The sequence below is a fragment of the Lontra canadensis genome, unplaced genomic scaffold (assembly GCF_010015895.1).
Source record: "Lontra canadensis isolate GAN:19392208 unplaced genomic scaffold, GSC_riverotter_1.0 scaffold111, whole genome shotgun sequence".
In the NCBI taxonomy this organism is placed as follows: Eukaryota; Metazoa; Chordata; class Mammalia; order Carnivora; family Mustelidae; genus Lontra; species Lontra canadensis.
The window spans coordinates 5,711,396-5,738,108 of NW_022631105.1; the positions used below are offsets into that span (position 1 = coordinate 5,711,396).

General features: G+C 61.4%; 4 protein-coding genes across 14 annotated transcripts in view; 2 read left to right on the forward strand and 2 right to left on the reverse strand.

Annotated features, from left to right (window-relative positions):
* The window catches only part of AGAP3 (ArfGAP with GTPase domain, ankyrin repeat and PH domain 3), a 51,263-nt gene extending 51,048 nt beyond the window's left edge, over nt 1-215 (reverse strand). For 4 of the 5 annotated variants that reach the window (XM_032840144.1, XM_032840143.1, XM_032840146.1 and 1 more), the window contains exon 1: nt 3-121. In XM_032840144.1, coding sequence (XP_032696035.1) covers nt 3-121 — 119 coding nt within the window. The other variant, XM_032840140.1, reaches the window with a different exon arrangement.
* Nucleotides 216-3,337: 3,122 nt separating this feature from the next.
* TMUB1 (transmembrane and ubiquitin like domain containing 1) lies at nt 3,338-5,854 on the forward strand. 3 transcript variants are annotated; one of them, XM_032840204.1, is made up of 4 exons: nt 3,369-3,456; nt 3,902-3,988; nt 4,333-4,751; nt 5,040-5,854. In XM_032840204.1, the coding sequence occupies exons 3-4, from the start codon at nt 4,363-4,365 to the stop codon at nt 5,389-5,391; spliced, it is 741 nt and encodes a 246-aa protein (XP_032696095.1). In that variant the 5' UTR covers nt 3,369-3,456; nt 3,902-3,988; nt 4,333-4,362; the 3' UTR covers nt 5,392-5,854. The 3 variants fall into 3 exon arrangements, with proteins under 3 accessions (XP_032696092.1, XP_032696095.1, XP_032696093.1); XM_032840201.1 differs by lacking the exon at nt 3,902-3,988 and having other exon boundaries at nt 3,338-3,456; XM_032840202.1 differs by lacking the exon at nt 3,369-3,456 and having other exon boundaries at nt 3,514-3,988.
* Nucleotides 5,855-6,155: 301 nt separating this feature from the next.
* Nucleotides 6,156-10,435, forward strand: FASTK (Fas activated serine/threonine kinase). 3 transcript variants are annotated; one of them, XM_032840193.1, is made up of 10 exons: nt 6,156-6,332; nt 7,113-7,532; nt 8,025-8,204; nt 8,334-8,473; nt 8,959-9,172; nt 9,276-9,435; nt 9,646-9,737; nt 9,818-9,953; nt 10,026-10,140; nt 10,221-10,435. In XM_032840193.1, the coding sequence occupies exons 1-10, from the start codon at nt 6,251-6,253 to the stop codon at nt 10,326-10,328; spliced, it is 1,647 nt and encodes a 548-aa protein (XP_032696084.1). In that variant the 5' UTR covers nt 6,156-6,250; the 3' UTR covers nt 10,329-10,435. The 3 variants fall into 3 exon arrangements, with proteins under 3 accessions (XP_032696084.1, XP_032696086.1, XP_032696085.1); XM_032840194.1 differs by lacking the exon at nt 6,156-6,332 and adding an exon at nt 6,339-6,584; XM_032840195.1 differs by lacking the exon at nt 7,113-7,532 and having other exon boundaries at nt 6,157-6,332.
* Nucleotides 10,436-10,523: 88 nt separating this feature from the next.
* Nucleotides 10,524-25,904, reverse strand: SLC4A2 (solute carrier family 4 member 2). Of its 3 annotated transcripts, XM_032840187.1 has the most exons (23): nt 25,741-25,904; nt 23,416-23,529; nt 21,518-21,683; nt 21,127-21,368; nt 20,923-21,041; nt 19,349-19,584; nt 19,119-19,261; nt 17,997-18,177; nt 16,294-16,429; nt 16,027-16,192; nt 15,732-15,846; nt 15,411-15,595; nt 15,085-15,310; nt 14,742-14,957; nt 14,504-14,652; nt 14,193-14,387; nt 13,107-13,361; nt 12,903-12,992; nt 12,528-12,694; nt 11,707-11,960; nt 11,447-11,616; nt 10,859-11,032; nt 10,524-10,755 (listed from the first exon to the last, which is right to left on the reverse strand). In XM_032840187.1, the coding sequence occupies exons 2-23, from the start codon at nt 23,464-23,466 to the stop codon at nt 10,675-10,677; spliced, it is 3,717 nt and encodes a 1,238-aa protein (XP_032696078.1). In that variant the 5' UTR covers nt 23,467-23,529; nt 25,741-25,904; the 3' UTR covers nt 10,524-10,674. The 3 variants fall into 3 exon arrangements, with proteins under 3 accessions (XP_032696078.1, XP_032696079.1, XP_032696080.1); XM_032840188.1 differs by lacking the exons at nt 23,416-23,529; nt 25,741-25,904 and adding an exon at nt 22,780-22,831; XM_032840189.1 differs by lacking the exons at nt 23,416-23,529; nt 25,741-25,904 and having other exon boundaries at nt 20,923-20,971; nt 21,320-21,368; nt 21,518-21,538.
* Nucleotides 25,905-26,713: the final 809 nt, after the last annotated feature.

Here is a 26,713-nt window from a genome sequence, read left to right on the forward strand (position 1 = left end):
GCCCCGCGCCGCCGAACTGCCCGCCGCCCCCCGCGCCGCCGCCGCCGCCGCCGCCGCCCCCCGGCGCCGCCAGGCTCGGCTGCTGCTGCGGGCTCTGCCCCCCGCCCGCCTGGAAGTTCATGGCTCTGGAGCCGCGGGGCCCGAGGCGGGCCCGGCCGGGGCCCGGGGCGGCGCTGCGGCGGCGGCGGTGGCGGGCGGGCGCGCGGGGCTGGCGGGGCCGGGACTAAGGAGCCGGCGGCGCGGGGCTAGCGCATGAGGCTGGAGGCCGGGGGCCGAGGCCGGGAGGCGCCGCCGCGCACGCTGTGGCCGCCGCTGCAGGGCGCTTCTCGGCGCCGCGATCCCGCTGCCTCGGAGAAGCCTCCAGCGGCAACAACAACGGGACCGGGAGCGCGCGGCCCGGGCCCTCCCCCCGCGTCATGCGCACGCACCGCCGCCCCCGCCAGCTCCAGCACACGCAGCCCGAGCCCCCCTCCCCGCCGCCCCCGCCCCTCCTGCGCGCGGGCCCCAGCGCCCCCGCCCCTCGCTCGCTCGCTGGCTCTGCAGCCTCCACCCCACGAGCCGCGCTCTCCAGCCCAGACTCCGGGCCCCTCCCACCCAGCCTTGGCCCTTCCGCCTGCTCTCCAGCCCCCACCCACACCCGCCTTGAGGGCCACCGGCTCCATATGGACAGCCGCTCTGGCCTCCTCCCGGCCCCGGCTGTCTCTTTCGCCTCCCTGCTCTGGTCTGGGTGGGGTGTCCGATCTTTGCCAGTGCCCAAGCAGTGCCTTGCGCCTGAGGGTAACTGATGAACCCGGCGGACAGGCAGAGAAGGGCCGCCAGCCCAGGCACAGCTGCGCAGCACTTACGGGGTCCTGCCTTTAGGACTGCACAGGCTCCCCTGTTTCCGCCCGTGCTCATCCCTGGAGACCACCTTGTCCCCGGGGTTCTCTCTCTGATGGTCTCCGGGTCTCTCCACTGCGGGCTGCAGCACAGAGCCTGGAAATCTGGGTCCCCAGCTTCTATTTCCACTTCTTGAGAGCTTCATCAGCAAGGCCCTTGGAAATGGCGCTTTAAACAACAGCCCCTCGCTCATCTTCAGGCTTCTTCTACAAGATTCCCCTTTGGGACTTGGATGGTTTACTGTCTGCCGGGCCCCGGACCAGCTGGTACATGGGCAGACAAGAGAGAGGAATCCAAAAGGATCCCTTCTTCCCCCACTCGCCCCATTAAAAAGATTCACCAGAGCCTGCATGGCTCTCTTATTTATCCTCAACCCCTTGACCATCTTGTGTTTTTGTTCACTCCTGGAGGGGCCAGGGAGCTCCCTTCCATGTTTCAGTTTCTCTGCATCGCAATTGCCAAAGCTGTCTGCGGTCCTGCTAGTCAGTGGTCATCCTCAACCTTTGCAAAAATGCCTCTAAGAGAGGGTGTGTGCAGGGCCCTGGCCCCAGCCAGTCAGCCTCCCAGGGCTGTGCCCAGATGTCCTCTGACACAATTAACATATGTCAGGCTTTTTATACACACTTTCATTTCCCAACCCAAGCTGAATCTTTTCCCAGCAAAGAGTTGCCCCCATCTGGCTACTCACACAACTCTGGCCCGGTACCAATGCGGTCACCCAAGTGTCTTGTACCATCGAAAGAGCCAGGGGCGCCTGGGTGGCTCAGTCGTTGGGCATCTGCCTTTGGCTCAGGTCATGATCCTGGGGTCCTGGGATAGAGCCCTGCAACAGGCTCCCTGCTCAGCGGGAAGTCTGCTTCTCTCTCTCCCATTCCCCCTGCTTGCGTTCCCTCTCTCGCGGTGTCTCTTTCTGTCAAATAAATGAGTGGAATCTTATTTGAAAAAAGAAAAGAAAAAGAAAAAGAACCAGATGTGAGCTATTCAACGCCTGGGGCTTCCCTAGCTCCTAAGAGATTCAGGCTGTATCTACATGTTGGACCTTACTGATGTCTTGTACCTTCTCAGTGCTTCATCTGCAAAATGATTGAGCAGAACACCTAGCTCTGACGCTGTGTAATTCTGAAAGCCACAGCAAACATCTCTTTTAGATGCTTAACTAGAACTGACAGCAAGAATTTGCACCAGGTAGTTCCCAGGAGAAATGCTGAGGGTAAAGAGCTTTTCCTATGTGTTGCGCCAACAGCCAGCACAGATCTGTGTTAGGCCCGGTGGGCTTGTCTACATGTCTCTCACCTATCATCATATGAGCCATGTGAGGGCAGGGACAAGTTCACCTGTGTGATTCACCATCATATTCCCAGCGTCTTGCACAGTGCCTGACATATAGTATAGATTTAATAAATGTTTCTAGAATAAACGAATGAATAGGTGGGAAAGAACTAGAGAGAAATTAGATCTGCATGTTATACATCTAAACTGACTTTCCCAAGGCAGAACCTGTTCACACTTGGGGTACCTGCTCGGACGAGTAAGCATGAACTGTGGAAACACTAGGGTACGTGGCTTTTCCCCAGGACTGGCCTATAAAATCCAGCACATGAGATCTCTGTGGCCCAGAGGAAGGAAGGAAAAAGCCATAGAAATTAGCTGGCCCAAGCCAGGCTGTGGATCCAAGTCCTCTACACAGTAACACACTAAGAATGTAGTTTCCAAGCCCAGAGTATTGGTGTAATACTGGGTAACTAGGTACTCGTGTAATACTAGGCGAACAAATACCTAGTGTGTAATGGCTCCCTTACACAGTTTCCATACTTGTTTAATAAAACGCTTAATTTCTTCCTTACAATTTCCTTATGAACTATGTTTTAGGAACAAAGCAATTATGAATCAAAGAGATTTCATGCGCCCCCAAGGTCACACAGTTAATAAACACGGGATAAGAGATCAGCATTTGTGCCAGGTTCCAAGGTCTGTGCGTCTCTCATAGTCTTACAGGGGCGGTGTGGAGGAAGGGACCAAGGAGACAAGGCAGCCCAAGCTACTGTGGCCAGCCCCGGCCATGAATGTCCTCAGCCAACCTGATGGGACAGCCCATGGGTACCGGGCTCTGAGACAAAGAGTCAATTTAAGGGGCCCACAGTGCCTTTTGGCGTCCACTCTGACATAACGACAGACCACGGTAGGGGTCACCTGAGCGCCCCAGAGCCTGCATCTGGAAACACGGGTGCTCTGACGTGTTCTCGCTGACGTCGGTTTTTAGAGTGACAGATGCCCTGGATGCCATCGGGGGAGGTGGCGGGTCTTCCTGTTGCCGGGACCTCAGGAGAATGGCACAACCCTTAAGCCCGCCCCCGCGGCTACTCAACGACTTGCGGTCCCCACGACTAGCCTGCGGATCCCGGCATGTGGGTCAGCAAGGCAGAGGGCGGGAGATGCGCACGGCGCAGGACTACAAGTCCCACAATGCTCCGGGAGGCGGCAGCAGGGAAGGAGGGGGTGCCTTCAGGTGTCCGCGACCTCGGCGCCTCCCGCCCGGAAGTGCCCGAGGGTCCGCTATGGAGCTGGCGGAGCCGGGCGGTGAGTCCCCGCGCGGTAACCGCGCCCACCCCACCGCCCCGGGCCCCAGCTGGCTCCCGCTCGCCCCGCCCCGGGTTCGCCGGTGCCCTCCCGTGGCTCCGGGGGGCGGGAAGATGGGAGGGGTGATGGAAGAGTTGGGGGTGGGGAGGGCCAAGTCTCGGATTCCCGGGCGGGATCTCGGGTCCGCTTGCAGACTGGGTTTGGAGAGGCTTCCATAGGAGGCGCCGAGTCCGGCCGCCGCGGGGTGGGGCTTGAGTAGACCCGAGGGGCCAAGTCCGGTGGGGGGATGGCAGCTCTCGGAAGCTCCGAATTGCCGAAGGGCGGAGATTGACGTACGGTGTGGGGAAGCCTTGGGAAGCAGTACCCTGCCGCGGGTGCGGTTTGGTTAAATGATAACGGAGGTGGAGGTGGGGGACAGAGAACCCCATTTTCTTCCCCCTTGCAGAAACTTTAATGATGGAGGAGTAGATAAGCTTTGGGGTGAAATAGACGAAGGAGAAGGTGAACTTTGGGATAGTAGATGGAAGATTAGGTAAGCTTTGGGGTGAAGTTTGCTGAGGGTTGAATTTAGGAGAGAAGTTGCTTAGAAGATCAAGGCCCTTACATCGGGATAGGGTTTGAATGAATTGGGGAGATGGTTAGGACCTAGAACTCAGGTTACAAAAAGGTAGGACTTGGGATTTGGTTATGGGAAGGGACACTGGAGGGAACTTTCGGACAGCCGGGTTTCAGAACAGTATGTGCCCTAGGGTGGAGTGTGGGTAATGGGACAGAGGAATAAGGACTGGGAGAGTTTGGTGGGGTGGGGGCAGGAGCCTGTTGGGAGTTAAGTTGGCCAGCGAGCCAGCCCCTCATGGGTTCTTTGTACCTCTCCAGCTCAGTAAGGTGGCAGGCAAGGCAGGTGCCATGGCCTTGATTGAAGGGGTGGGTGATGAGGTGACCGTCCTTTTTGCGGTGCTTGCCTGCCTTCTGGTGTTGGCTCTCGCCTGGGTCTCAACACACACCGCGGAGGGTGCCGACCCACTGCCCCAGCCGTCGGGGACTCCAGCAGCAGCACAGCCCAGTGAAGCCATGGCGGTCACCAGCAGCATCAGAGGGGAGGCCCCAGGAGCCGAGACCCCCAGCTTGAGACACAGAGGTCAGGCTGCACAGCCAGAGCCTGGCGTTGGGCTCTCAGCGACGTCGCCATCACCGGACTCCCCCCAGGAACCCCTCGTGCTGCGCCTGAAATTCCTCAACGATTCAGAGCAGGTGGCCAGGGCCTGGCCCCACGATACCATTGGCTCCCTGAAAAGGTAAGCTGGGATGAGGACAGAAAGAAATTCTAAAGATTGGGGTGGGAGTCATTACAGACCCAGAAGGGCCATCAGAGAGATCTGAGACTTCCTCCTCCTTCTGAAGATGAAGGAACTGAGGTCCCCACGTCACACACTATCATTCCCCTTATAGCAGGAGGGGACCCCCATAGAGGCCACCACCTGAGTGCTGGGTGGAGGCAAAGGTGAGGGGTGGGAGTGTTGGTCTGGGCAAGGGACCAGGACTGCCTGAGGCCTGCTCTCTTACCCAGGTCCCTCTCTCCTCAGGACCCAGTTTCCCGGCCAGGAACAGCAGGTGCGACTCATCTACCAAGGGCAGCTGCTAGGAGACGACACCCAGACCCTGGGCAGCCTTCACCTCCCGCCCAACTGCGTTCTCCACTGCCACGTGTCCACACGCGTCGGTCCCCCACACCCCCCTTGCCCACCGGGGTCAGAGCCAGGCCCCTCCGGGCTGGAAATCGGCAGCCTGCTGCTGCCCCTGCTGCTGCTGCTTCTGTTGCTCCTCTGGTACTGCCAGATCCAGTACCGGCCCTTCTTTCCCCTGACCGCCACTCTGGGTCTGGCGGGCTTCACCCTGCTCCTCAGTCTCCTGGCCTTTGCCATGTACCGCCCGTAGTGCCTCCACGGGCTCTTGGAAGCGTTGCTGGCCCCTCTGGACCTTGCTCCCCACGACACAGTGGGCGCTGTTGTCTACCCAGGCCCACCTCTCCGGCCTGCCTCTTCCCGCTACCCTGGAGCCCAGCCCTGCGCAGCAGAGCGCTCCGGGAGTCGGCTGAGGTCCCCCCTTGTGACCTCCATGCCTCTGGGCCACCTGCTGGGGCTGCTGGCCCTCAGCCCCCGCTGACAGTCAGCTCCTCTGGGTCAGGCAGCTGCTGTCACTGCCTTGGCCCCGGGCAGAGCCGGGCTACACCCCTGGGCCCTTCTTAATATTCTGCCCGAGGACCCAGCCACCTCTAGTCCCTAATAGCTCCTTGGGCTGATTTGAGGACCTAAGGACTGCGGGGCGCTGGGGAAGGGGAGCTGGGAGGGCAGAGGGATTGTGTGGAACATGTGCAGATTAAATGACTGTGAAGTTTTCACTCCTGGTGTGTGTCCGGGTGTGTGGCCCCGTGGGGGTGTTGAGCAGGGACCCCTTACCCTCTGGGAGGAAAGGCGTAAAGGACCCAGACTGGGCCCTCCCCGGGGATCCCAACATCATACCACCCGCCGCCGGCTTCCGCTCTGCTCTCCCTTCGCTCCTGCCTCCGCGACCTGGCCCTTTGGCTCCGCCCCTCCGCCTCCGCCTCCGGCACCGCCCCGCCCCGTCCCGGCTCGGCGCGCGCAGCTTCCCGGAAGTGGGGGGCGGAGCGTGCGACGCAGGGGCACGCGGGGCCTGACGGGAGCCACGTCTGTGCTGGTCCGGGGCTGAGCCGCGATTGGCGTCCGTACAGCGGTCCGGGGGTTGCTGGGAAGATGGCGGACTCGGTGGCCTGCCGATGAGGAGGCCGCGGGGGGAGCCCGGCTCCCGGGCCCCGAGACCGACTGAGGGAGCGACCTGCGCGGGGCCTGGGGAGCCATGTAGGGGTGGCGCCTATGGGGCGGGCTGCGGGAGGGCCGCGGGAGTTGGTGTTGGCGACCGTGACCACGGTCTCCTGGCGTTGCCGGGCCGGGGTGGGTGTGGGGGCCCCTGACACCACCGACTCCGCGCCATTGCAAAGCTGCGCGCTCGGGCTCCACGGGCGCCCTGCGAGGTGGGCGCTGCGTTCTCGTTTCACGGGCGAGGAGGCTTGGGCAGAGAGACGAAGCCATTTGTCCAAGGTCATGCAGCTGGTAAGTGGGAGCGCCCAGCATGGAACCCAGGACCGCCCGGCTGCCGAGCCCGCGTTCCACCCTCCTTGCCGCTGCCGCCTCCTGCGAGAGGGGGAGGTGGTCGGGAGGGCGTATCGACGGGGCAAGCTGGGCTCCAGGCTGGGCACGACCACTAACCCGATCCTTGACCTCGGGCTTAACCCCTTTTCCTCTCTGGGCCTTGGTTTCTCCACTTGTGAAATCGAGGTAGTGCCAGCCCTGCCTGCCACCTCGGAGGCGTGTATGGAGCATCAGAGGCGATACGTAGTGCATGTGGACTTGCTTTGTAAATATCCCTGTGCTGACTACACCGAAGGTGCTGTTTCAAAGGATGGAAGGAGGCAGAGAGGGGCGGGGTGGGGAAGAAGACGAGAGCAGCCACATGGAAGGGTGAACATGAGTGGGTTGCTCTGACCCCAGGGCCCCCTGAATGGGCAGTGAGGTCAGTAGATAGCCGGTTTTTCTCCTCTTTGGAGAAAACCTCACCCCCTTTTCTGGGCTGCCCCTCAGGGTCTCCACCCAACTCCATGCTTCGAGTCCTGCTCTCTGCCCAGGCCTCTGCTGCTCGGCTGTCTGGCCTGCTGCTGCTCCCGCCAGTACAGCCCTGCTGTCTGGGGCCCAGCAAGTGGGGGGACCGGCCTCCTGGAGGAGGCCTCCATGCAGGCCCTGTGCAGGGGCTACAGCGGCTTCTGGAACAGGCGAGGAGCCCTGGGGAGCTGCTGCGTTGGCTGGGCCAGAACCCCACCAAGGTGCGCGCCCATCACTACCCTGTGGCACTTCGTCGTCTGGGTCAGCTCTTGGGGTCCCAGCCACGACCCCCTCCCGTGGAGCAGGCCACACTGCAGGACTTGAGTCAACTCATCATCCGAAACTGCCCCTCCTTTGATCCTCACACCGTCCACGTGTGTCTGCACCTTGCAGTCTTACTTGGTGAGGAGGGCGTCTGGGGGGTGGGTGTTAACGGAAGAATAGAGAAAGACCATAGAAGACCCAAGATCACTGACAGAATTCACCTCTTGGGCTTGGCCAGGAATGGCGCATGGCCGGGCAGGCTCGGTGCTGCTCCCCCGTATCCACAGCAGACAGCAGGAGTCCAGCAGCATTCGTTCCAGCTTAGCTAGGGGTGCCAGCCCTGATTCCTTCCAACACAGTGCTCTAGAAAGCCACCACTGTTTGTCACCGTTGGCGTGCGATGAGAGCTTACTGCCATGTTGGTGTAAGGTCTTTCCCCACAGACTGTTCTGAGACCTCACAGTCACGTGCTATTTCACGTTTCTCCAGTGCTTCTGCTCACACTATAGCAACCCTTCCATCCAGAACACGGAGACCCGAAAGGTTGGGAATCCAGCAACTGAACCCCATGACTGGAACAGAGCAGCACCCCATTACCAGGGCTGCCTCCTCTGACCTTCTCCCTCTCAGGCTTCCCGTCAGATGGGCCCCTGATGTGTGCCCTGGAGCAGGAGAGAAGGTTCCGCCTCCCTCCGAAGCCACCTCCCACTCTGCAACCCGACCTGTGCGGCGGGCAAAGGTTGGAAGCTGCTCTGAGCTGCCCTCGTCTCCTGAGGCGTCCCCGACAGCATCTCATCCGCAGCCTGGCAGGTGCTGGAGGGGACTGAGGGCAGGTGGTGGGAGGGGCTAAAGACAGGAGGCAGTAGGTGCTGGTGTCTGGGCTGAGTGGATCTAGTCCAGCACTGGCCTGCGGTCCAGCGTGACGGGTGTTCTTAACAGAGGCCAGGCCGGAGGAACTGACTCCCAACGTGATGGTGCTCCTGGCCCAGCACCTGGCCCGGCACCGGTTGCGGGAGCCCCAGCTTCTGGAAGCCATTGCCCACTTCCTGGTGGTCCAGGAAACCCAGCTCAGCAGCAAGGTGGGATTGCCTCCCGCCCTGCCATGCTCCTCTCCTAGCCCTCCTCAGTGTCGGGCCCGGCCCCCTGTTCAGCTTGACTGGCTGCCTCCTGCAGTGGACAACCAGCCAGGCTCTGTGCTCTGTTCCCTCCCCCCACCCCGGGGTTTCGTCTTTGCTCACCCCCACCTGGCTTGTCCACCCACCCAGCGTGTATGCCTGCTTCTCTGCAGTTCTCCACACTCGGCGCTGTCTTAGCTTCGTTGAGCCCACTCCTAAGTCTTCGGGGCCAGACCCCACAGCGATGTCTCCATTGGTTTGATTAATCCCATGGGGCTCAAGACACTGATTATGCTGTCGAACTTCTGGTGTGTACGTCGGGGTAGAGGGATTGTTCTGCCTTTACAGAGACAATAGAAGCTCGCAGGCCAAGCCTCCCCGAGGTTCAGCTTGGGACGGACCTCGGAGGACTGTTTCGTGCTTGGTGAAGGGCTGCTCTTCCTCCACAGGTGGTGCAGAAGTTGGTCCTGCCCTTTGGGCGGCTGAACTACTTGCCCCTGGAACAGCAGTTTATGCCCTGCCTTGAGAGGATCCTGGCTCGGGAAGCAGGGGTGGCTCCCCTGGCTACTGTCAACATCTTGATGTCACTGTGCCAGCTGCGGTGCCTGCCCCTCAGGGCCCTGCACTTTGTCTTTTCCCCAAGTTTCATCAACCACATCAGCGGTGCGCGGACGGGAGGGCTGGCTGGGACCCTGGCGGCCAGTGGGCAGGGTAACTGGGGGTGGGAGTCTGCTACCCCGCGAGCCTCAGTCCTGCTTTCCCACAGGCACCCCTCACGCCCTGATTGTGCGGCGCTACCTCTCCCTGCTAGACACGGCTGTGGAGCTGGAGCTTCCGGGATACCGGGGTCCCCGCCTTCCCCGAAGGCAGCAAGTGCCCATCTTCCCCCAGCCACTCATCACTGACCGTGCCCGCTGCAAGTACAGGTGGATGGGGCAGCAGGGGGGAGGGGAGAGGACCAGCCTGCAGGAAACACAGAGTAGAAGAGCCAGGGGGACGCTGACCCATGCTGACACACTCTTAGCAGTTAGGAAGAAAAAAGGAAGGGGGCGGTGCTTGGGACATCAGAAGCATTTGCCCAGGGTCCAGCCTCCTGAGCCTTTCCCTATTGGTGTTTGCTCCCTGTCCCGACTCAGTCACAAGGATATAGTGGCAGAGGGGCTGCGCCAGCTGCTGGGGGAAGAGAAGTACCGACAGGACCTGACCGTGCCTCCAGGCTACTGCACAGGTGAATTCCCGCGGGCAGGTGGCTGGCCGGGATACAGAGCCTTGGCTGGAAGCCAGTGGCCCTCTCTCTCCCCCCTCCAGACTTCCTGCTGTGTGTCAGCAGCTCTGGTGCTGTGCTTCCCGTGAGGACCCAGGACCCCTTCTTACCCTACCCTCCCAGGTCCTGTGCCCAGGGCCAGGCTGCCTCCCAGTCCACTACCCACGACCCTGCCCAGAGGTAAGGGAAGAGGGCGGGGGAGCCTCCCTGCCTCTGTGGACACCCCCCTGAGCCGCCGTCCGCCCCCTCCAGGGTGGTGCTCATGCTGCGGGAACGTTGGCATTTCTGCCGCGATGGCCGAGTGCTGCTGGGCTCCCGGGCCCTACGGGAGCGGCACCTGGGCCTGCTGGGCTACCAGCTCCTGCCGGTGAGACTCCCCACCATCCTGCCACCCCTCTGCCCAGCCCACAGACCATGTGGGTAACCCGCTGCTCCCCTCTCCTGCAGCTACCCTTCGAGGAACTGGAGTCACAGAGAGGCCTGCCCCAGCTCAAGAGCTACCTGAGGCAGAAGCTCCAGGCCTTGGGCCTCCGCTGGGGGCCTGAAGGGGGGTGAGGGGCGTGCACATGGGGCTCAGGATGACCCCCCCAATAGGGGGGTGGACAGTTTGCACTTTGGCTCTCTATATTTTGGTTTCTCATTAAAGTCCCTTTCCTTCCCCATCGCGCATCTTGTTTCTGGGACAGTGGGTTGGGCCCCCCTCTTTCGCATCCACGCTTCCTCCCCACACAGAGACGGAAGGCCAGGGGCAGGTGGGGGCCGAAGCGCTTTACTGTGGGGGTGGTATGGGGACTTTAAATTATTCACTTAAATAAAAACGAGGGGGGGCTGGAGAGAGCCCCCTGCCAAAGCCCCTGCACCCTCTGTCCATCTGTCCCTTGGCTGTTGGTCCGGGCAGCAGCTACACAGGCATGGGCATCTCGTTGTACTCGTCCACGCCCTCCCGCTCATCGAACACTGGCTCCGCCTCATTAGCATCCAGCTGTTGGGGGGGGCAGAGAACAAAGAGGCTGAGCCTGATGATTTCAGCCTGGGCAGGGACCCCAGAGGTGGATGGGGGCCAGGGGAGGGGCAGGAGGCCTTACGCATTTCATCTCTCGCTCTGTGAAGATGCGCGTGAGCACCACCATGCGAAGGGGCACCGTGAGGATGAGGATGAAGGGGAAGGCCAGGGAGGCGGCCGTGGACATGACCGCCCAGAGCAGGGCCAAGCACAGCAGCTGCAGGGCTGTGAACAGGTGCATTCGGAGGGTCCGAACCTGTGGGTGGGTGCGATATGACAGGTGAGCCCAGGCTTCTCCCCAGTGCTGGAGGGCCCTGGTCCCCGGAGGGCCACATGGTCTGCCACCTCCGGAGGACAGATGACCCTTTCTCCCTCTGTGGGGATAGGGGTGGAAGTGCCTTTTTGGGTGCTTACCAAAGCCAGGTCCCCACAGATCAAACGGGGGCTGGAGAGGGATCCCCACAGGCCAGAAGGGGGCGGAGGCGTGGGGCTCTTCCAAGTGGGGTCTTAACCTTTTTTTTTTTTTTTTTTTTAATTTTATTTTTTATAACCATATATTTTTTTTTCCCCCAGGGGTACAGGTCTGTGAATCTCCAGGTTTACACACTTCACAGCACTCACCATAGCACATACCCTACCCAATGTCCATAACCCCACCCCGGAGTCTTACCTTCTTGACGTAGGTCACATCTGGGTGGTGTTTGGGGGGCATGAGCAGCAGGTGCAGCCGCTCGTAGAACTGGATCCCGTTAAGGGAGGTGACTCCCATGTACAGAAAAATTCCAAAGAGCACGGCCAGGGGGATCTGCCGGAGCAGATCCCCGATAACCAAGGAGAGACCTGGGGGAGGAAAGGGAGCAGCAGCTGGCCCCAGTGCTCCCCACCCCTGCAGACTGCTCAGGGGAGGGGTGGAGCAAGAGTTGAACTCACCTACAAGCAGGGCAACCAGCAGCCCAGTTACCCGCTGCTCCTTGACCTCCTGAATCTTGGGCTTGTCCCCAGGCGCCACAGCCTTGCTCATGACGGTGAGCGCGTTGGCGTGAGTGACGGAGCGCACGGTGGCAGCAGCCAGCCAGGGCAGGCCAAAGAGGGCACAGATGCCGCCCATGGCCACGATAAGCAGCAGGTCCAGGTGGAAGCCGGAGCCCTTCTGCAGCATCCGCTCTTTCTTGGAGATGATCAGCCTGGTGGGGACAGGAGCGCCCTGACGCCCAGCCCGGCAGACCACCGGGTCTCCGCAGAGCACCCAGTTAGGAACCTCTGTCTGCTTCTGGAACCCGGCCGTGCCTGCCCATTCCGTCAGGAAGAGTTTGGTCGTGGGGCAAGGCCCACCCTGTGCCGCCCTCCCTGCGGTTCAGGACCGCTTCCAGCCTCCACTGTGCCCAGCCCAGCAAACATCAGTGGAACGTTCTACTGCCTACAGGCTAAATTCCAGGGGTGCCTGGGAGGCGCTGCTGGTTAAACGTCCGACTCTTGGTTTTGGCTCAGGTCGTGATGCCAGGGTTGTGAGATCGAGCTCAGCACGGAGTCTGTCTGAGCTGCTTTCCCTCTTCCCCTGCCCCTCCCCCTCATGCTCGCTCTCGAATAAATTAATGAATCTATAAAAAGGTAAATAAATTCTAGGGGCCAGCTTGGCACCCTGGGCTTCCCTCACTCGGTCCCCCGCAGTGGCTGGCCTTGCTGGGGTTCCAGCCCTTCCACGAACAGAGCTGTTCTGTCTGCGGAGCACCCCCTGGGCCAGGACCACTCACGTGGTGATCTGTGTCTCCATGAAGATCAGAATGAAAACAAGGACGGCCGGCAGCAGGCTGGCAACCATCATCCATACGGGGAAGGAGCTGTTCTCCCCTAGGGGGTTGATGACCCAGCCCCGCTTCTCTGGGGCTGTCACGGAGACTCCACTGGGCACACTCAGCTTCTGGAGGGCAGAGAGTGGGGCTGAGGGCTGGTGAACTGTGGAGGGGGAGCCCCGAGGGGCACAGGGCGGGGCGAATGCCGATGGCGTGCTGCAGAAGAGGCCTGGGGTCCACACAGGTAAGAGGCAGCTCTGGGGTTGGGCCAGAAGGGAAGATCTGGAGCCCGGCGCTAGGCAGCATCTCCTCGCCGGACCATGAGCTCAGGCTCACCTGGGTATAGGTGTCCTCAATGCTATAATCCACCAGCACCATGATGAGGATCGCGATGGGCACCCCAAAGTCCCCAATCACCCGCCGCACCTGTGGGCAAGCAGTGTGCTCAGAGGTCCCTGCCCCACTCCAGCCCTGACTCAGTCAACCCTCCTGCCCCCCACTCCCCCCACCTCGTTCCCTCTGGCATTTCAGCTCACACACCCGGCCAGGGAAGAACCGGCTATTCTTGAATTTGCGAAGGAAAAAAGCGATAAAGAAGGTGCCGGCCATGAGCACCAGTGACAGCAGGGCGGTGTTGGGCTGACCCCGGGGCCTCCCCTGCCCGGCTGGTCCCGCAGAGCTCCCGTTCCCCAGTCCCAGCGCAGCTCCTGTCCCACGCCATGTGCTGTTCTCGCTGCTGTCCACCTCAGAGCTGTTGGCGACCAAACAGCCGTGGAGGGGGTGCTCCTGGAAGATCTAGGGAGAGGACAGAGGGCTCCGTCAGCCCAAGTGGAGAGATTTCTGGGCGCGGACATATGCTGAGTGGGGTAGGCAGGGTAGGAAATGGCGGGCCTGGCCTTAAGGGGCTTGTTTTTTTGGTTTCTATTAATTTGACAGAGAGAGAGAGAGTGTGTGTGCATGCACACAAGCAGGGGGAGGGGCAGAGGGAGAAGCAGACTCCCCGCGGAGCAGGGAACCCAACACAGGGCTCGATCCCAGGACCCTGAGATCATGACCTGAGCAGAAGGCAGAGGCTTGACCAACTGAGCCACCCAGGCACCCCAGGGCTTGTCTTGTTGATCAAGAAAATGACTGGTGACCAGATGTGAGCAAGGGAAACGGGATTCAGGCAGCTGGGGGGTGGCTGCAGCCAGGCCTGGAGGGCCAGGATACGGGGAGCAGAGGATCATGGGGCCGTGTCCGCTCCTAAGCCTGACATGGCCCGGCTCTGAGGCCCAGACTGTGACTGTGTGTGTCATCTCAGGGGCCTTCCTCTTTGACACTTCTGGACTGTCTGCCAGTTTAACAAAAGAACGTGTTACCTTTGTTATTAAATACATGAGTTTTTAAGATCGACCTGAAGTCCCAGGATGCATGTTGGTGCCAGAGAGGGCGGAGAGGGGCCAGAAGGAAGAACCAGCCCGTGCTCCGTGGGCTCCTTGGCCCGCAGCCCAGGGGAGCTCCGGGCAAGCCTGGGACTTCCCACCCCAAAGCAAGAGTGAGAGTGAGGCAGAAGGCGCTCTGGCTCCCCGCCAGTCTCCAGGTCTCACCACTCCTGACCCAGCTCTCCCAGCAGGGCCTGCTCACCTTAACCAGCTTGTAGAATGTCTCATAGATGAAGATGAGGGAGATGAGGAAAGCAAAGATCTCCTGGGTGAAACGGGACACGAAGCGCACCAGGAAGCTCCCCTCCAGGGCCACCATGAGCAGGGCCAGGAGCACCAGCCAGAAGCCAATCCACACGCGGCCCACCAGGTACTCTAGGTTGTTGCTGCTGCAGAACTGGGGGGGGGGGGGTGCCATCCAGTCAGGGCCCAGAGCCCAGGGCCTAGCAAAATGGGCCCGTCCGGGGAATGGGGCAGGAAAAGCCAGCCCCCCACCAGACTGTGGGCCCTTACGGAGAAGAAGGCTTCCTCGAAGACCAGCAGGGGCCCGGAGAAGCCGATCACCAGCAGTGGCTGGGCCCCCAGCAGGCAGAAGACCACGCCCTGGAGCGCCGTGGACATGATCAGCTCCGACACCCCAATCAGGTCCTGAGTCTTCTCTCCTGGGGTGGCAGGACGCGGCTCAGGCGTGGGCAGCCGGGGCTGGGGCGTACCCTGCCCGCGTGGCCGGCATCCCAAAGCCTCGCCTTACCCAGCAGGCCCCCGAAGGTGATGGCAGGAGACAGGGCCGCGAAGTAGATGAAGATGACAGCAGCCAGGCACTGGGGGTCGAGCGCATCCCGAAAGTCGCTCAGGTAGTGGGGATAGCGGCGCCGCACATCTCGGATCAGGCCCCCGAAGGGCCGTCCCGTCCGCCGGAGGGGATCATCTTCCACTGCATCTGCCACCTCTACCATCTGCAGGAGCGCTGCAACCCAGGCCTCCGTCAGGGCGCCCGCCACGGCCCCTCCGTGCTCGGCCCCTCCTCCATGTTCATCCAGACCACCCAGCCCTGAGCCCCCGCGGGCAGCGGCTCCCGGCCCTCAAGCCCGTACCCTTCTCCTGCGCTGACTTGGGCTCCAGTCCAGCCCCAGGGGGCAACAGCCGCCCCTGCTCCTCCCGCTTCTTGAGCATCTGGCGTTGGAAGTGGGCGACGGAGCGCAGCAGCTCCTCGCCCTGCACTTCCGAGGGCGGCAGCACCACGCTGCAGTCCAGGAAGGCGTTGATGGCGGCCAGCAGGTCCTCCCGCTCGTCGGCCAGGTAGGCTGCCTCGTGGAATTGCTGCCAAAGCAGGCCCGGGGCCGGTGAGGGTGTGGGGCGGGGGCCGGGGGTCCCGGAGCGGGCCGAGGCATGTCCCCAAGGGCGCCGGGCAGGGCCTGACCTTGTCGGACATGAGCGTGGAGATGGAGCGGCCGATCTCGTGGTAGTCCATGTTGGCGCTGCTCGGGCCCAGAAGCAGGAAGAGGAAGCGCACGGGCACGGGTACCTCCAGCACCGCGTCCAGCTCCACGGCCTCCCGCAGCCGCACGAAGGCCATGGTGGGGCGGGACAGGAACTCTACGCAGCCTAGGGGTGGGGGTGCCATCGTGGGCTAAGGGGGGGCACAGACCAGCGCCCCCAGACCCCCAGCTGCCAGCCCCAAGGTGGCACCAAGGCAGGCCGGGCTGTCAACACCTCCCACCCACAAGACCTTCCCACATACCCACAAGGACCACTGTGGCCTCGGCGTTCTCGGGGATCTTCTCCAGGAGCTTCAGTTCGTGCTTGGACTTGGAGCGCGTGATGCCCGCCGGTGGGGCTGAGGGTGGGAGCTCCCGCTGGGGATGCCGAAGAACAGAGCTCAGCCCAGCCAGGCCCCCCAACCGTATGCTCCCCCCGCCCCACAGTCCCCCCACCCTGCATAGTCCCCCCGCCGCATATCCACGCTGGGATCACGCGTGCTACCTGGCCGCCCCCGCTAGTGGCCAAGACCTAAACCAGCCAGTGCCAACCCTCACCTCTCGTTCTACCTCTAGCCGAGTCTCGGGGACACCTCCAATGAGAGGCTCGGTGACATGGGGATCACTCTCGGCCCCCTGGCCGTGGTGATGACCCAGCAGGGAGCCGAGGGAGCCGGCTGAGATGTTTCGAGGGAAGGAGAAGTCCTTCTCATCACTTGGGTGGCTGGAAGAGCAGAGGGCGGTGAGGGAAGGAGGGCGGTGAGGGAAGGAGGGCAGTGGTCATGGTGTGGGGCGGGTGGGCAGAGGCAGCAGGTGCGGCCTCACCTGTGTTTCAGGAGCAGGGCCCGCAGCACGTTGGCTCTGTCCTCAGCCTTGATCTGGTCGGAGATGACCATCTGCTCCACCACCTGGTGGGCCACCCCGGGCAGGGTCTGCTGGTCCAGGTCCAAAAGCACGGCCCCTGGAAGAAGGATGGCATGGACGGGCCATCCTCCCCAGGCACGAAGTGAGGGCAGGGGGTAGAAGGGAGGGAGAACCGGGGATGAGGGGGTGCCCAGGTAAGCACAGTCCAGGGATGGAGCACTGGCCTAGAAACCAGTGAGCGGGGCTCAAGACCCGAGCCCCATCACGTCTCTGACCCATCCTGTCCGTTCCTTCTGACCCTCTCCCACAGGGATGTGGTGGGGCTCAGCAAAGGCCACCAAGGGAGGGCCTTCCCAGAGGCCCCTTCCAAGGAGCACGCAGCGCTCTGCTGGGGCGCGCCCAGCTGTCCACTCAGGGCTCACTTGGTGAGCCACATGCTGCCTCCTCTAGTGTCCACTCTAGGGTCCTAGTTATGCCCTCCAAACATGACACGGCCCATCTGTGGCCTTAAGCCATCTGAAGATGTCAGCCTCTAGCCTGGCCCCCTAGACTTCCTCCAAGTCCAACAGCTGCTCATGGGACAGTTTCCAGATCTTTCCACTGGTCACTGCTCTGAATTACTATTTTATATAGAAATGGAAATCCTTTCAAAAGTGACCAGATCATCTTTCTATCGAGGTCAACTTGTAGGAATGCAGAACTAGACAACAAACAGAACCATTTAAAAAAAACGGGGGGTGCCTGGGGGGCTCCATCAGTTAAGTATCTGCCTTCAGCTCAAGTCCTGGTCTCAGGGTCCTGGGATCAAGCCCCTCAGCTGGGGCCTGCTTCTCCCTCTGCCTCTGCCCCCAACCCTGTGGTCTCTCTCAAATAAATAAAATCTAAAAAAAAAAAGGGTGTAACAACTAACAGAACCAAAGGGCCCTGAGCAGCCTAAACAGAGGTCACAAAGCCCAGCAACAAGGCATGTGCATGTTGGCGTCTCACACAAAGCCTGACAGCTTCCCTCAGAGCCCATTTACTCCTGGTTCCGAAGCAGTTCTGACAGCAGGTTTCTGAGTCCTCAGCTGCCTTCTCACAGCAACTGTGAGTGACTTCTCCAAAGGGAAGGAGGTAACAGACACAGACACAGAGCAGAAACATCAGAGACCTCAAGAGTCTGGTATCTTGGGTCATAGCCCTGGGGGCACCGGGCCAGCTCAGTCGCGAAAGCATGCAACTCCTGACCTCGGGGTTGTGAGTTCGAGCCCCATGATGGCTGTATAGACGACTTAAAAATAAAATGCTAAAAAGAAAAAAACCAAAAACCGAAAAACCGCACTTTACATAGCCCTATAGATTAGATTAGATCACTTCAGAAAAATTTCCAACGACATTCTTTAAAAACATGTCACCATCCCAAACATACCAGCTCGGGTTATCTGAAAACATCACTTTAAGGAGCCATTTGCTAAAAATGCCAGATAAGAGAGCGGTGTCAACCCTGCCCTGCAGTCACCAATGACAGAGCCCAGCCAATGACAGGCTATGTGACGTCAGGAGACGAGGAGGCGCCTTCCTGGGCTAGGGTAGCATTACACACTGGGGGGCTCTGGTCCTCTGAGAACAGGCTCAGTCCACGAGATTTACCTGGGGCGGGGTGGGGGGAGGGCAGGGCGGGTTACCGTGGGCCAGGGTCCGGCGGAGCTCCAGGAGGCTGCGGAAGGAGAGGGAGGCCACATGGGGCTTCCCCCAGCGCTCCGTCTCCTCCTCCACATCCTCCTCAAATTTGATCCAGCGTGCTGTTTCCCGCCACTGAGGCTCCTGGTTTTTGTCCAGCAGCAACTCATTCAGCTCCACAAACACCTTGGGATAGAAGATGAGAGGGCACAGCAAGGTCAGAGCCAAGGGGCCCCAGGACTGCTCTCCAAGACAGCCAGCGTCAGGGTGGGATGTGAGCTGGCACGGCCCCAGGCACCACACAGGGCACGGGCCTCGCCTGATCCTAGCCAATCTGATTCTCTCTTTGCCTCATCTATAAAACAGGAATACCACCTCAAAGGCCTTTTATGGGAACTCAAAAGAAAGCATACAAAACACTCAGCTCCGTACATGACGTAGCACGTGCTTGATGAAGGATCACCGCGCACGCGCACACACTAGAATGCTATATGCTCCCGCGAACACGCACTTGGTACACGTCGTACTGAGCAGGACACCAGAGCAGTCACAGCGGATGGTACTGAGCAGCACCGCAAAGGGAGAGAGCATGGAAAACATTCTATGTGTGGGCAAAGTTAGCCGGCTGTGTACATGTGCAAAAAATCACCTGAGCCGCACACTTAGCCCCAGTGCACTTCACTGGATGCTGACAGACCTCAATAAAAAAGATCAAAAAAATCCACTGGAAGGGGTGGGTCTGAGGACTAGATCATTGGAGCCTACGATGGGCAGTGTCCCTAAGGAACTGCGTGATCTTGGTCAATCACTGCCCCTGATGTATGGCTGACGTCCCCCCGGCTGTGAGCTCCTCTACAGAGCCTCCTCTAGCCCAAAGGGTCCTCATGCTCCTCATGGCCAGCTGCCAGGAAACGGCCAGAATATAGAAATCAACGGTGTCTGAGATGTGAATCAGAATTCCAACACCCGAATCAACCACATCAAGGACTCCTGTGCAGTGTACAACCTTCACAACTGCAGATAGCAGCCCTGGTATTAGAGATTATTGCTGTGGGTGGGGTACAGGGAACCTGTGGGTTGGATATGGACAGGGAGATAACGGAAGGGCAAGAAGTGGCGAACAGTACCTCATGGGGCTTGTGGGGGGCCCGGGGCCGGGCCCGGGGCGTGGGGCCGGGCTCTCGCCCTTCCCGGCCGCCCTGCCCAGACGCCTTGGCATTCTTCCGCACCAAGTGCCGCCGCACTCCGGGAACGTCCTCAAACCGGTGACCTACAGGAGGCAGGGGCCAGGGTAAGGCTCCTGCTTTCTCTCACTCCTGCTCCCACCAGCCCTGGGCTTGGCCCGGCCAGTACTTACTCTTCATGAGGTCTAGGTCAGCGGTGGCCAGCGTCTGGGCCTCACTCTCGTCTGTGGGGACTCGGGGCAGCAGGGCCTGCTCGGCCCCCGTCATGCTCCCAATGCGCCTCCTCTCCTGCAGGTTATAGCTTCGGTGCCCGGGCTGCGCTTTGGTCAGGGGACGTGCGGACGCTCCCCCGTCGTCACCTCCTGCAGTGCCACTGGCCATAGCCGTCGCCGCCTCCTCCACTGGGACTCTGGACAGACAGAGCCGCTGTGAGCCAGAGTCAGGCCAGGGGGATGCCGGAGGAACCCGGAGAGGGGACCCCACCTGGACCCACCTGGACTCGCGGTGGGTGCGCACGGGGACTGCTGAGCCCCCCGCAGGCAGGGGCAGCCCTGCGACCGGGCTCTTCACACCAGCTGCCTCAGACCACCAGCCCCTCAACAGCAAAGCAGAGCCGAGGCCAGCCCCCGGGGGCTGGGGGGTGAGGACGGCAACAGCCGCCAGCGCAGGCCCTCCTTCCCCTCTGGCGCACACCCCTCCCCGTGGGCTCAAGATGGTCATGGCTTCCAAGTTTCTAACCAAATGGAAGAAACTCTGAAAGTGCAGGCGGCTCCCATGAACTCGTCCTTACAGGTGCCGACTTTTGCTCCTGGCCCCAAACCGGGATGTCTCCTTCCTCTCAGCCACTGCGCCCAGCCACGCCATTCTAAACTGCTCTCCCACAGCTCCAAGCCTGTGTCCCCCATTCACAATGAGAAGAGCCCCGGTCAGGCTTTCTTCCCCTACACCCAGCCCCAGTGCTCTCGGTCCTGCTGGCACCCCTGCCCACAGATCCGACCAGCTTTTCCAATGCCAATGCGCTCCCTGAAGCTCCTCCGTCTTTCCCCGGGCCCCTGGGCTGCCCACCAGCACGAGCTCCCCGCTCGAGCCCCTGCAGACGGCCACCCTGTCTGTCTCCCCAGCAAGTCAGGCAGCCCGTGCCCCACCCCCTTCCCTGTAGCCCTTCACGCTGCCTGGCACTCAGGAAACAGCAGGTCCATGATAATGGTGACCTTGAGACCCAGTTCAAAGTGATTTCCTCCAAGAAGACTTCTCTGGCTAACACCCCCAAACTCCAATCCCCCCCCTGATAGGGACCAAATCTGCCCTTCACCATAGTGAGTTTTGTGATGCCATGTACCACGGTGGACTGGCAGCTCCCCAGGAGTGAAAGGGGGGTCTCCCAGTCTTCTCACACCTTTGGGGCCCCATGTAACCAATCGGATGTTATCCAATCCCCAATCTGGCATTCGATGCCGCCCTACCTGACATCATAGGTGGGGGAGGAAGTGCAGGGGCTTTGACTGCACACCTGTCCCGTGCCGGAGTAACCCATGCTGAAACCTTATTTCACACCACCCTTTAATCCCTGCAACCAGCTTGTAAGAAAGTTCTATTATTCTTGGTTTCCACAGGAGAAGGCTCAGAGAGGTTATACTTGCCCAAAGGGGCAGGGCTCGGATTTGAACCCTGATCTGAGGCTCATGCTTTCCCCCCCACATCACATCACTGACACCAGTAGGGGAGGTCTCTATCTGGGGACACCTACCCAGTCTGGGCCCCTCTGCTGGCCCGGGGAGCCGCCTCCTGGGGGGGCACTGGTGGGGGAGGAGATGGACTGGTCCTTTCTGCCTTTCGGTCAGCACCTTCGTCCTCCTGGAGAAAGAACTGGAACAGGAAACCACGGGGGCAAGTGAGGCCAGGCCAGGGACCCCGAAGAGACACCCCCCTCAGGAGCCCTGCCCCAACTCACTTGCACAGAAGAGGGTGTGGAGGCTGGTGATGGCTGGGTGAGTGCCCGGGACCCCTCGGCCTCACTGGCCTCATCTTCATCTTCCTCCCCCTCCTCAATGGTGGGGGTCTCCCCAGTCGGGGAGGCTCCAGGGCGCCTGCGAGGCTTCCGTCCTGGGCCCTGGGGTGTCTTGCGGCGGCGGGTGTCCGGAGGCAGGTGGGTGGACAGTGGGTGATGGATGTGGTGGGAGGACTGGCGGTGGTCTGCGGGGAGAAGGGACCGGCTGGAGGCGGGCACAGCTTCCTTCCCTGCCATCGAGGTCCTGAGCCCTTCCTACCAGACCCTTGGCCCCTTCCCTGATGGACAGGCGACCCTAAGTACCCTTGCCTCCCCCTCCCCATTGCCCCCTCACATTCAAAGTCTTCCTCTCCATAGCTGCGGCCTGGCTCCTCTCCTCCTCGGGACCCAGCCTCCTGCAGGATCTCCTCGAACCTCTCCACGCCTAGAGTGCGGTGAAGTTCATCTTCCTCCTGCTCAGGGAACCCAGGCGCTCCAGGGCCCAAGCTCTCCGGCTCCGGCTGTGAGGATGCAGGGGTGGGGAGGACACACAGGGGCTCACCAAGAGTTGTACCCCGAAACCCCACCCTGTGCCGTGCTGGAGCTCCAGGACCCCCCCAGCAGCCTTCCCCTCAGATGCCAGGGACCCAGAGGCCCACCCCCACTGGCCCCACTCCCCAAGCAGCCTTCCCCTAGGTTCCAAGACATCTGAACCCTGTTCTAGGGCAGGAGGAAATCTCAGGAGGAATCCTGCGTCTCCAGCCCCGAGGTAAGGCGTGGGAACTGGCCAGTTTACATGGCTGTCGGTGCACCAATTCCCTCTGCCTGGAGCACAACTACCGGCCTGAAAAGTAACTTCCGGAGGTACCCAAGCCTACTCACCTGAACTCTCCCGAGTCAAACTGAAATCTAGCCCCCAGACAGGAATCAGGAATGCAGCGCTTCCCCTTGTCAGGAATGCCCCCCCCACGGCTGCACCCCACTGGGCCTGGGGCCCCACGGCTCGCCAGCCCCGCCCCTCACCCCCCCCACCTGAGTCATACTGCAGAAGAGCGGTGGACTGCGGGCGGTGGTGGCGGCCAGGCGGTGGTGGCGGCCGGCGGCAGGGCTTTGGAGAGCTCAGCCTAGCTAAGCAGCCTGCTGCCTGGCCAGTCTCTGTCCAGCACACCCCCCACCCCGCCCCACCAGTCTCAGCTCCCGGCACCGCCAAATATTTGCTCAAGAGCTTCTGGACCTCAAGGGCATCAGGATCCCCAAGGGCGGGGTATGGAGCCCCCCTCCGGGGCAGTGCCAGTGGCCAGAGCAAGGAAGAGCCAAGGAGAGGAGGGCTAAGAGGAAGGCGGGTCCCTGGGAGACACTGAGGTGGGGACAGGAGCTGGGGACAGGAGCGGCAGGGAGTGGCAGGGATACTGGACACAAGATACAGGAGTCAGGGGCTCGCTTCCCACCCCCTCCTCGCTTCCCACCGCCCCACCCAGCAGCTCTAGCCCTCTTGCCCAAGCCCCCTCCACTCTCACCCGAATTAGCAGTGGGAGGAAGGCGGCGGGAGGCGGCTGAAGCCAGTGAGCGGGGGGAGCTAGCCAGGGTGGGGGCAGGGGGGCTGAGAGCCCCTCGCACCTGAAGCCGCAGGAGGAAGGCCATGGCCGGCAGGGGCGAACTCGGGAAGGAGGGGGAGGGGATCAGCCCGTGCCCCTTTCCCAGTCACGTGCCCTGCTGGGCCAGACGGCCAATAAGGGGCTGATTATGGCCCTTGGGGTTAATCATTACACTCCCCAGGGAAATCAGGAGGGGGCCACGTGGGGCAGTGGCCACGTGGGGCCTCGCAGGGCGGGCCAGGCGGCACGTGGGGCCAGGGGCGGGCGTCAGCGCAAGCAAACTCTGCCCAGAACCGCTGTGTGAGGACGCTGCCACCTCTAAGGCTGAGTCAGAAGGGGGTCGCCAGGTTAGAGACCCAGGTCCCCAAAGTTCCTCTCTCTCTGAGGCTAGAGAACCACCCGGATCATCAGGAAACAGCCTCAGTTCCCTCCTGGAAGTGGCAGGACGCCCCACCAATACCCATCCCAGACCCGTGAGACCCAGATGGGGCCAGGGGAGGGATGGAAGCACCCCTCCCCAATCCATCAGAGGCTCCCCCTCCTCCTGAGCTCACAGAAACACACACACACACTCCCCAGTCTGCCAGTAGACCCTCCCCAAGAGCACCTGTGGTGGGCGAGGCGCGGTGGGGCGGCCAGCCGAGCAGGCAATACTCACAGTACAGAAAGGATCTGCGCCCGAGGCGGGGCGCCGGGGGGCGCTGCTCATGGCCAAATCTTAGCCCTTTTCACTGTCACGGCGGCTTTCAGGGCAACAAGGTGGCGGCATAACCTGGGGGGGAGGGCGGATCATGTGAGGGCAGGCCGCCAGGCACACAAGTGCCCCAGCCTTGCTCAGCACCCCCCAACACACGCCCAGCCCGGGGAAGGTCAGGTCTCAGGAACTTCCCGCCAGCGGGCACCGAGGGATCTCCCTGCTGCTCAGGAACCTCTGGACTGTGAAGGGCTTTAGGATGCCCCATAGAGACCAGAGAGCAAAGAAAAGAGTTATTTATAGGAAGAAAAGAAAAAACAGAGAGAAGACGATGGGGGGGGGCTGCAGAGGAGGCCACGGAAGGCCAAGTGAGGTGACAGAGAAGGTGGAAGACACTGCAGAAAGGGGGGGCAGGAGTCAAGGCCCAGACCTACAGAGAAAGCAGCAGAAATCAGGGTGGGGGATGCAGGAGGGAAGGAAAGGACAAGCTGAGCCAGAAACGGGAGCAGAGACCGAATTGTGGCAACCGAGATGGGCCGAACCGGAGAGGGGTATCCTGGGGAAAGGGAGACACCCCATGGAGCAGAGTGGGAAGGAAGGAAGGGAGAGACTGGAGAGAGCCCCAAACAGCCAGCAAGGGAGTGGTAGAGACACCAGACCCAGGGCTGGGAGGAGACACAGGACTGTGCCCCCTCCCCTGATGAAGGAGGCTCCCTGGGGGAGGGGCAGGAGCCCAACTCCACTCACTCAGTGGGAGGGAGGGAGACAGTGGGCACAGGCAGGACAGGCCTTTATAATGGGGGAGGGGCACGTGACGAACTGGGAGGGTGGGCACTGAAACCCTGAGGTTCAGCCCTAAGGGGCAGTGCTGATCTCTCCCCTCCCCTAGCCTGAGGCCAGGAAAATCTGAGTGGCAGGGCTGCTGGCCTCCTGACTGTGACTGTCGGGGTGTCTCCGGAGGGCACTGTGTGGGGTGGGGAAGCAGAAGAGCTGTGGTTAAGGAACTTGCCCAGGGCAAATCGGGGTACTCATTCCTAGTGGGGGAAGCAGATGTGGGGGGGCGGCACTCCAGGTTCTCAGGAGTACTGAAGCTCCCCAGTGTGTTGTTGGGGGAGGGGATCAGGGTTGATCGACTTAGGGCTCACTCGGGGAGAAGACAGGTCAGTGTAGGGTCAGACAACATAGATCTGGGGGGTCAGTCCAGCGGGGGGAGCCTGGAGCAACACATTCCTGGCAAGCACTCCCGACACAGCTGACGCTCTCTTCGCCTCCCCCTAGCAGGCCTTCAGCCAGGTCACGTTTGGTGTGGGGGAGAGGGGTTTTGCGGGGAGGGACCCCGGTCTGAGAAGGGTGCCTGGTGTCTGGAGCACCTGCAGGTGCCCCACTCCTACTTCCAGGCTGTGCCCTCCGTGTACTCCCCCACCTCCCCACCCCCGCCCCGCCGTCCCAGAACACAAAGCAGCTTCTGTCCAGAGCATCGGTGCCGATAATCCGGGGTGGGGGCACATTCCGGGGACCAGCCCCGACCGGCCCAGAGGATTAGCATCTCCCCCACTCCCGCCCAAGGGATTAGCACCCCGGACCCCCACTTGGGCATTAACCACCCCCCAAGTAAACTCGTACATTCCACAGCTCTTCGATGTGGGGCTGGTGAGGGTGGAGTGGGGGGCGGAGGAAGGAGGATAAAGTGGATTTCAGGCAGCGCCGCCCCCAACACCAAGCACGGGGCTTCCCACTTAGACAAGTCAGGCCCCCCCCCAACCCCAGTCAGGTCCAACTCTCCCGACTCGTCTTTCCCCTCCCCACCCAGTCGCTCTCTCTTCTGCCTGACCCCTTGTCCTGACCTGACCCGCCACCCCCTCCCTTCCCTGCTCCACCTCTCAACCCGGAGGTCCGGAGCAGCGGCCCGGGGGCACCCCCAGCCTAGGCACCCTGGACGGGCCTTAAGAATAGAATAGAGGGTCGTAGGAGCGGGGTGTTGTCTGGAGCCCGTCCAGGAATTGGGAAGGCCGGCGGCGCCTCCGAGACTACCCCCTCCTGGTGGCAGGGGGCGCGGCACCCTCACTTTAGGTAACTCTAATAAGCGGACCCCGGATCCCGCTCCGAACCAGCAGTCCGCGCGCCTCCGCATCCTTCTCCCCAAGACCTCGTTTCCCCGCGCCCCAGTCTCCGCCCCTTCCTCCACTTCCACTCCCTCCCTGCTCCGAGTCCCGAGTTCCCCCCTTTCCTTCCCCCTCCCTTCCTCCCTCCGCGGCCCTGGCCCTCCTCCGCTGCCACCTCCCGGCTTACCCGCTTGCTCTGGACTTCGTGACCCGGAGGTCTCGGGGTCTCTCCCCCTTGTTCGGCGCCCTCGCGCGCTCCCGACGACTCCCTAGTGCCCACCTCGGGGCGCACCCCCGCCGCTCCCAACTTCTCCCAACTCAACTTTCCCCCGCGCCGCGGGCAGGCCAGCCCCCTGCGTGCGCGCCCCCCGGCGCACCGTGCGCGGCCCCGCCGCAGCGGGTGGGGAGGCTGGGAGTGGGGGCTGAGACCCGTGGACGGAGGCGCGCTTCCAGGCACCGCCCGGCACCCGGAGCTCCGCGCTCCAGCCGCCAGCCCTCTGTCGGGCTCGGTCCCGTGAGGCAGCCGCCCGGGCTTCCCCGCATGGGACTCGGGCACCCCGGGGACGCCGTATCTTGGCCGCATTAAGCACTTCTGGGCGGAAAGGAGCCCGCCTCACGCTGGATATCCCAGACAGGAAAACGGAGACACAAGGATGATCGGGAAATTCCGGGAGGAGGAACTTGAAATACGGATGCATCGGGATCAAGATTCCCCCCCTACCCCCCACTCCCCAGTAATCCTCAGTGCCTCCAGGATAGGCCCTGTCTTTGCTTGGGGGTTGGGAGGGCGGTGGCGATAGGGGTGATGGCTCCTGGAGGCTGGATTCCCATTACCCTGAGCTGACCTAGACTTTCCGAACCCGGGAACTTCTGCCTCAGTGATTCCCTGCAGCGACCTCCCTCCTCGAACCCTATTGTAATCATCACCTGCCGCTAAAGATTTCTGTACTTCTGGTTTTTCTCAACTAAATTATAAATTCTTCCAAATAAAGAGTACTTTTTTTTTTTTTAATATGCCACTAGGTGAAGCACAGCATTGTGTATGCAGAGAACGTTCTGATATAAACAAATTAATTGACAAATGTTTATCACCAACTATGGTTCTGGTGCTGAGGAGTGCTTTTTGGGGCTGTTTTTGTCCAGTTCACAACCCTCAAGAA

Excerpts from the sequence above, each read along its gene's own strand:
- SLC4A2 (XM_032840187.1), bottom strand. The coding sequence starts at position 23,466 with ATGAGCAGCGCCCCCCGGCGCCCCGCCTCGGGCGCAGATCCTTTCTGT. Across the intron at positions 18,178-19,118 it reads CCCCCCACAAGCCCCATGAG|GTGTTTGTGGAGCTGAATGA; the intron begins GTACTGTTCGCC and ends TTCTATCCCAAG. Across the intron at positions 15,311-15,410 it reads CCACGCTCATGTCCGACAAG|CAATTCCACGAGGCAGCCTA; the intron begins GTCAGGCCCTGC and ends CTGCTTTGGCAG.
- TMUB1 (XM_032840201.1), top strand. The coding sequence starts at position 3,343 with ATGCTCCGGGAGGCGGCAGCAGGGAAGGAGGGGGTGCCTTCAGGTGTC. Across the intron at positions 3,457-4,332 it reads GGAGCTGGCGGAGCCGGGCG|CTCAGTAAGGTGGCAGGCAA; the intron begins GTGAGTCCCCGC and ends GTACCTCTCCAG. Across the intron at positions 4,752-5,039 it reads ACCATTGGCTCCCTGAAAAG|GACCCAGTTTCCCGGCCAGG; the intron begins GTAAGCTGGGAT and ends CTCTCTCCTCAG.
- FASTK (XM_032840193.1), top strand. The coding sequence starts at position 6,251 with ATGAGGAGGCCGCGGGGGGAGCCCGGCTCCCGGGCCCCGAGACCGACT. Across the intron at positions 9,173-9,275 it reads TTTCATCAACCACATCAGCG|GCACCCCTCACGCCCTGATT; the intron begins GTGCGCGGACGG and ends GCTTTCCCACAG. Across the intron at positions 9,436-9,645 it reads CGTGCCCGCTGCAAGTACAG|TCACAAGGATATAGTGGCAG; the intron begins GTGGATGGGGCA and ends GTCCCGACTCAG.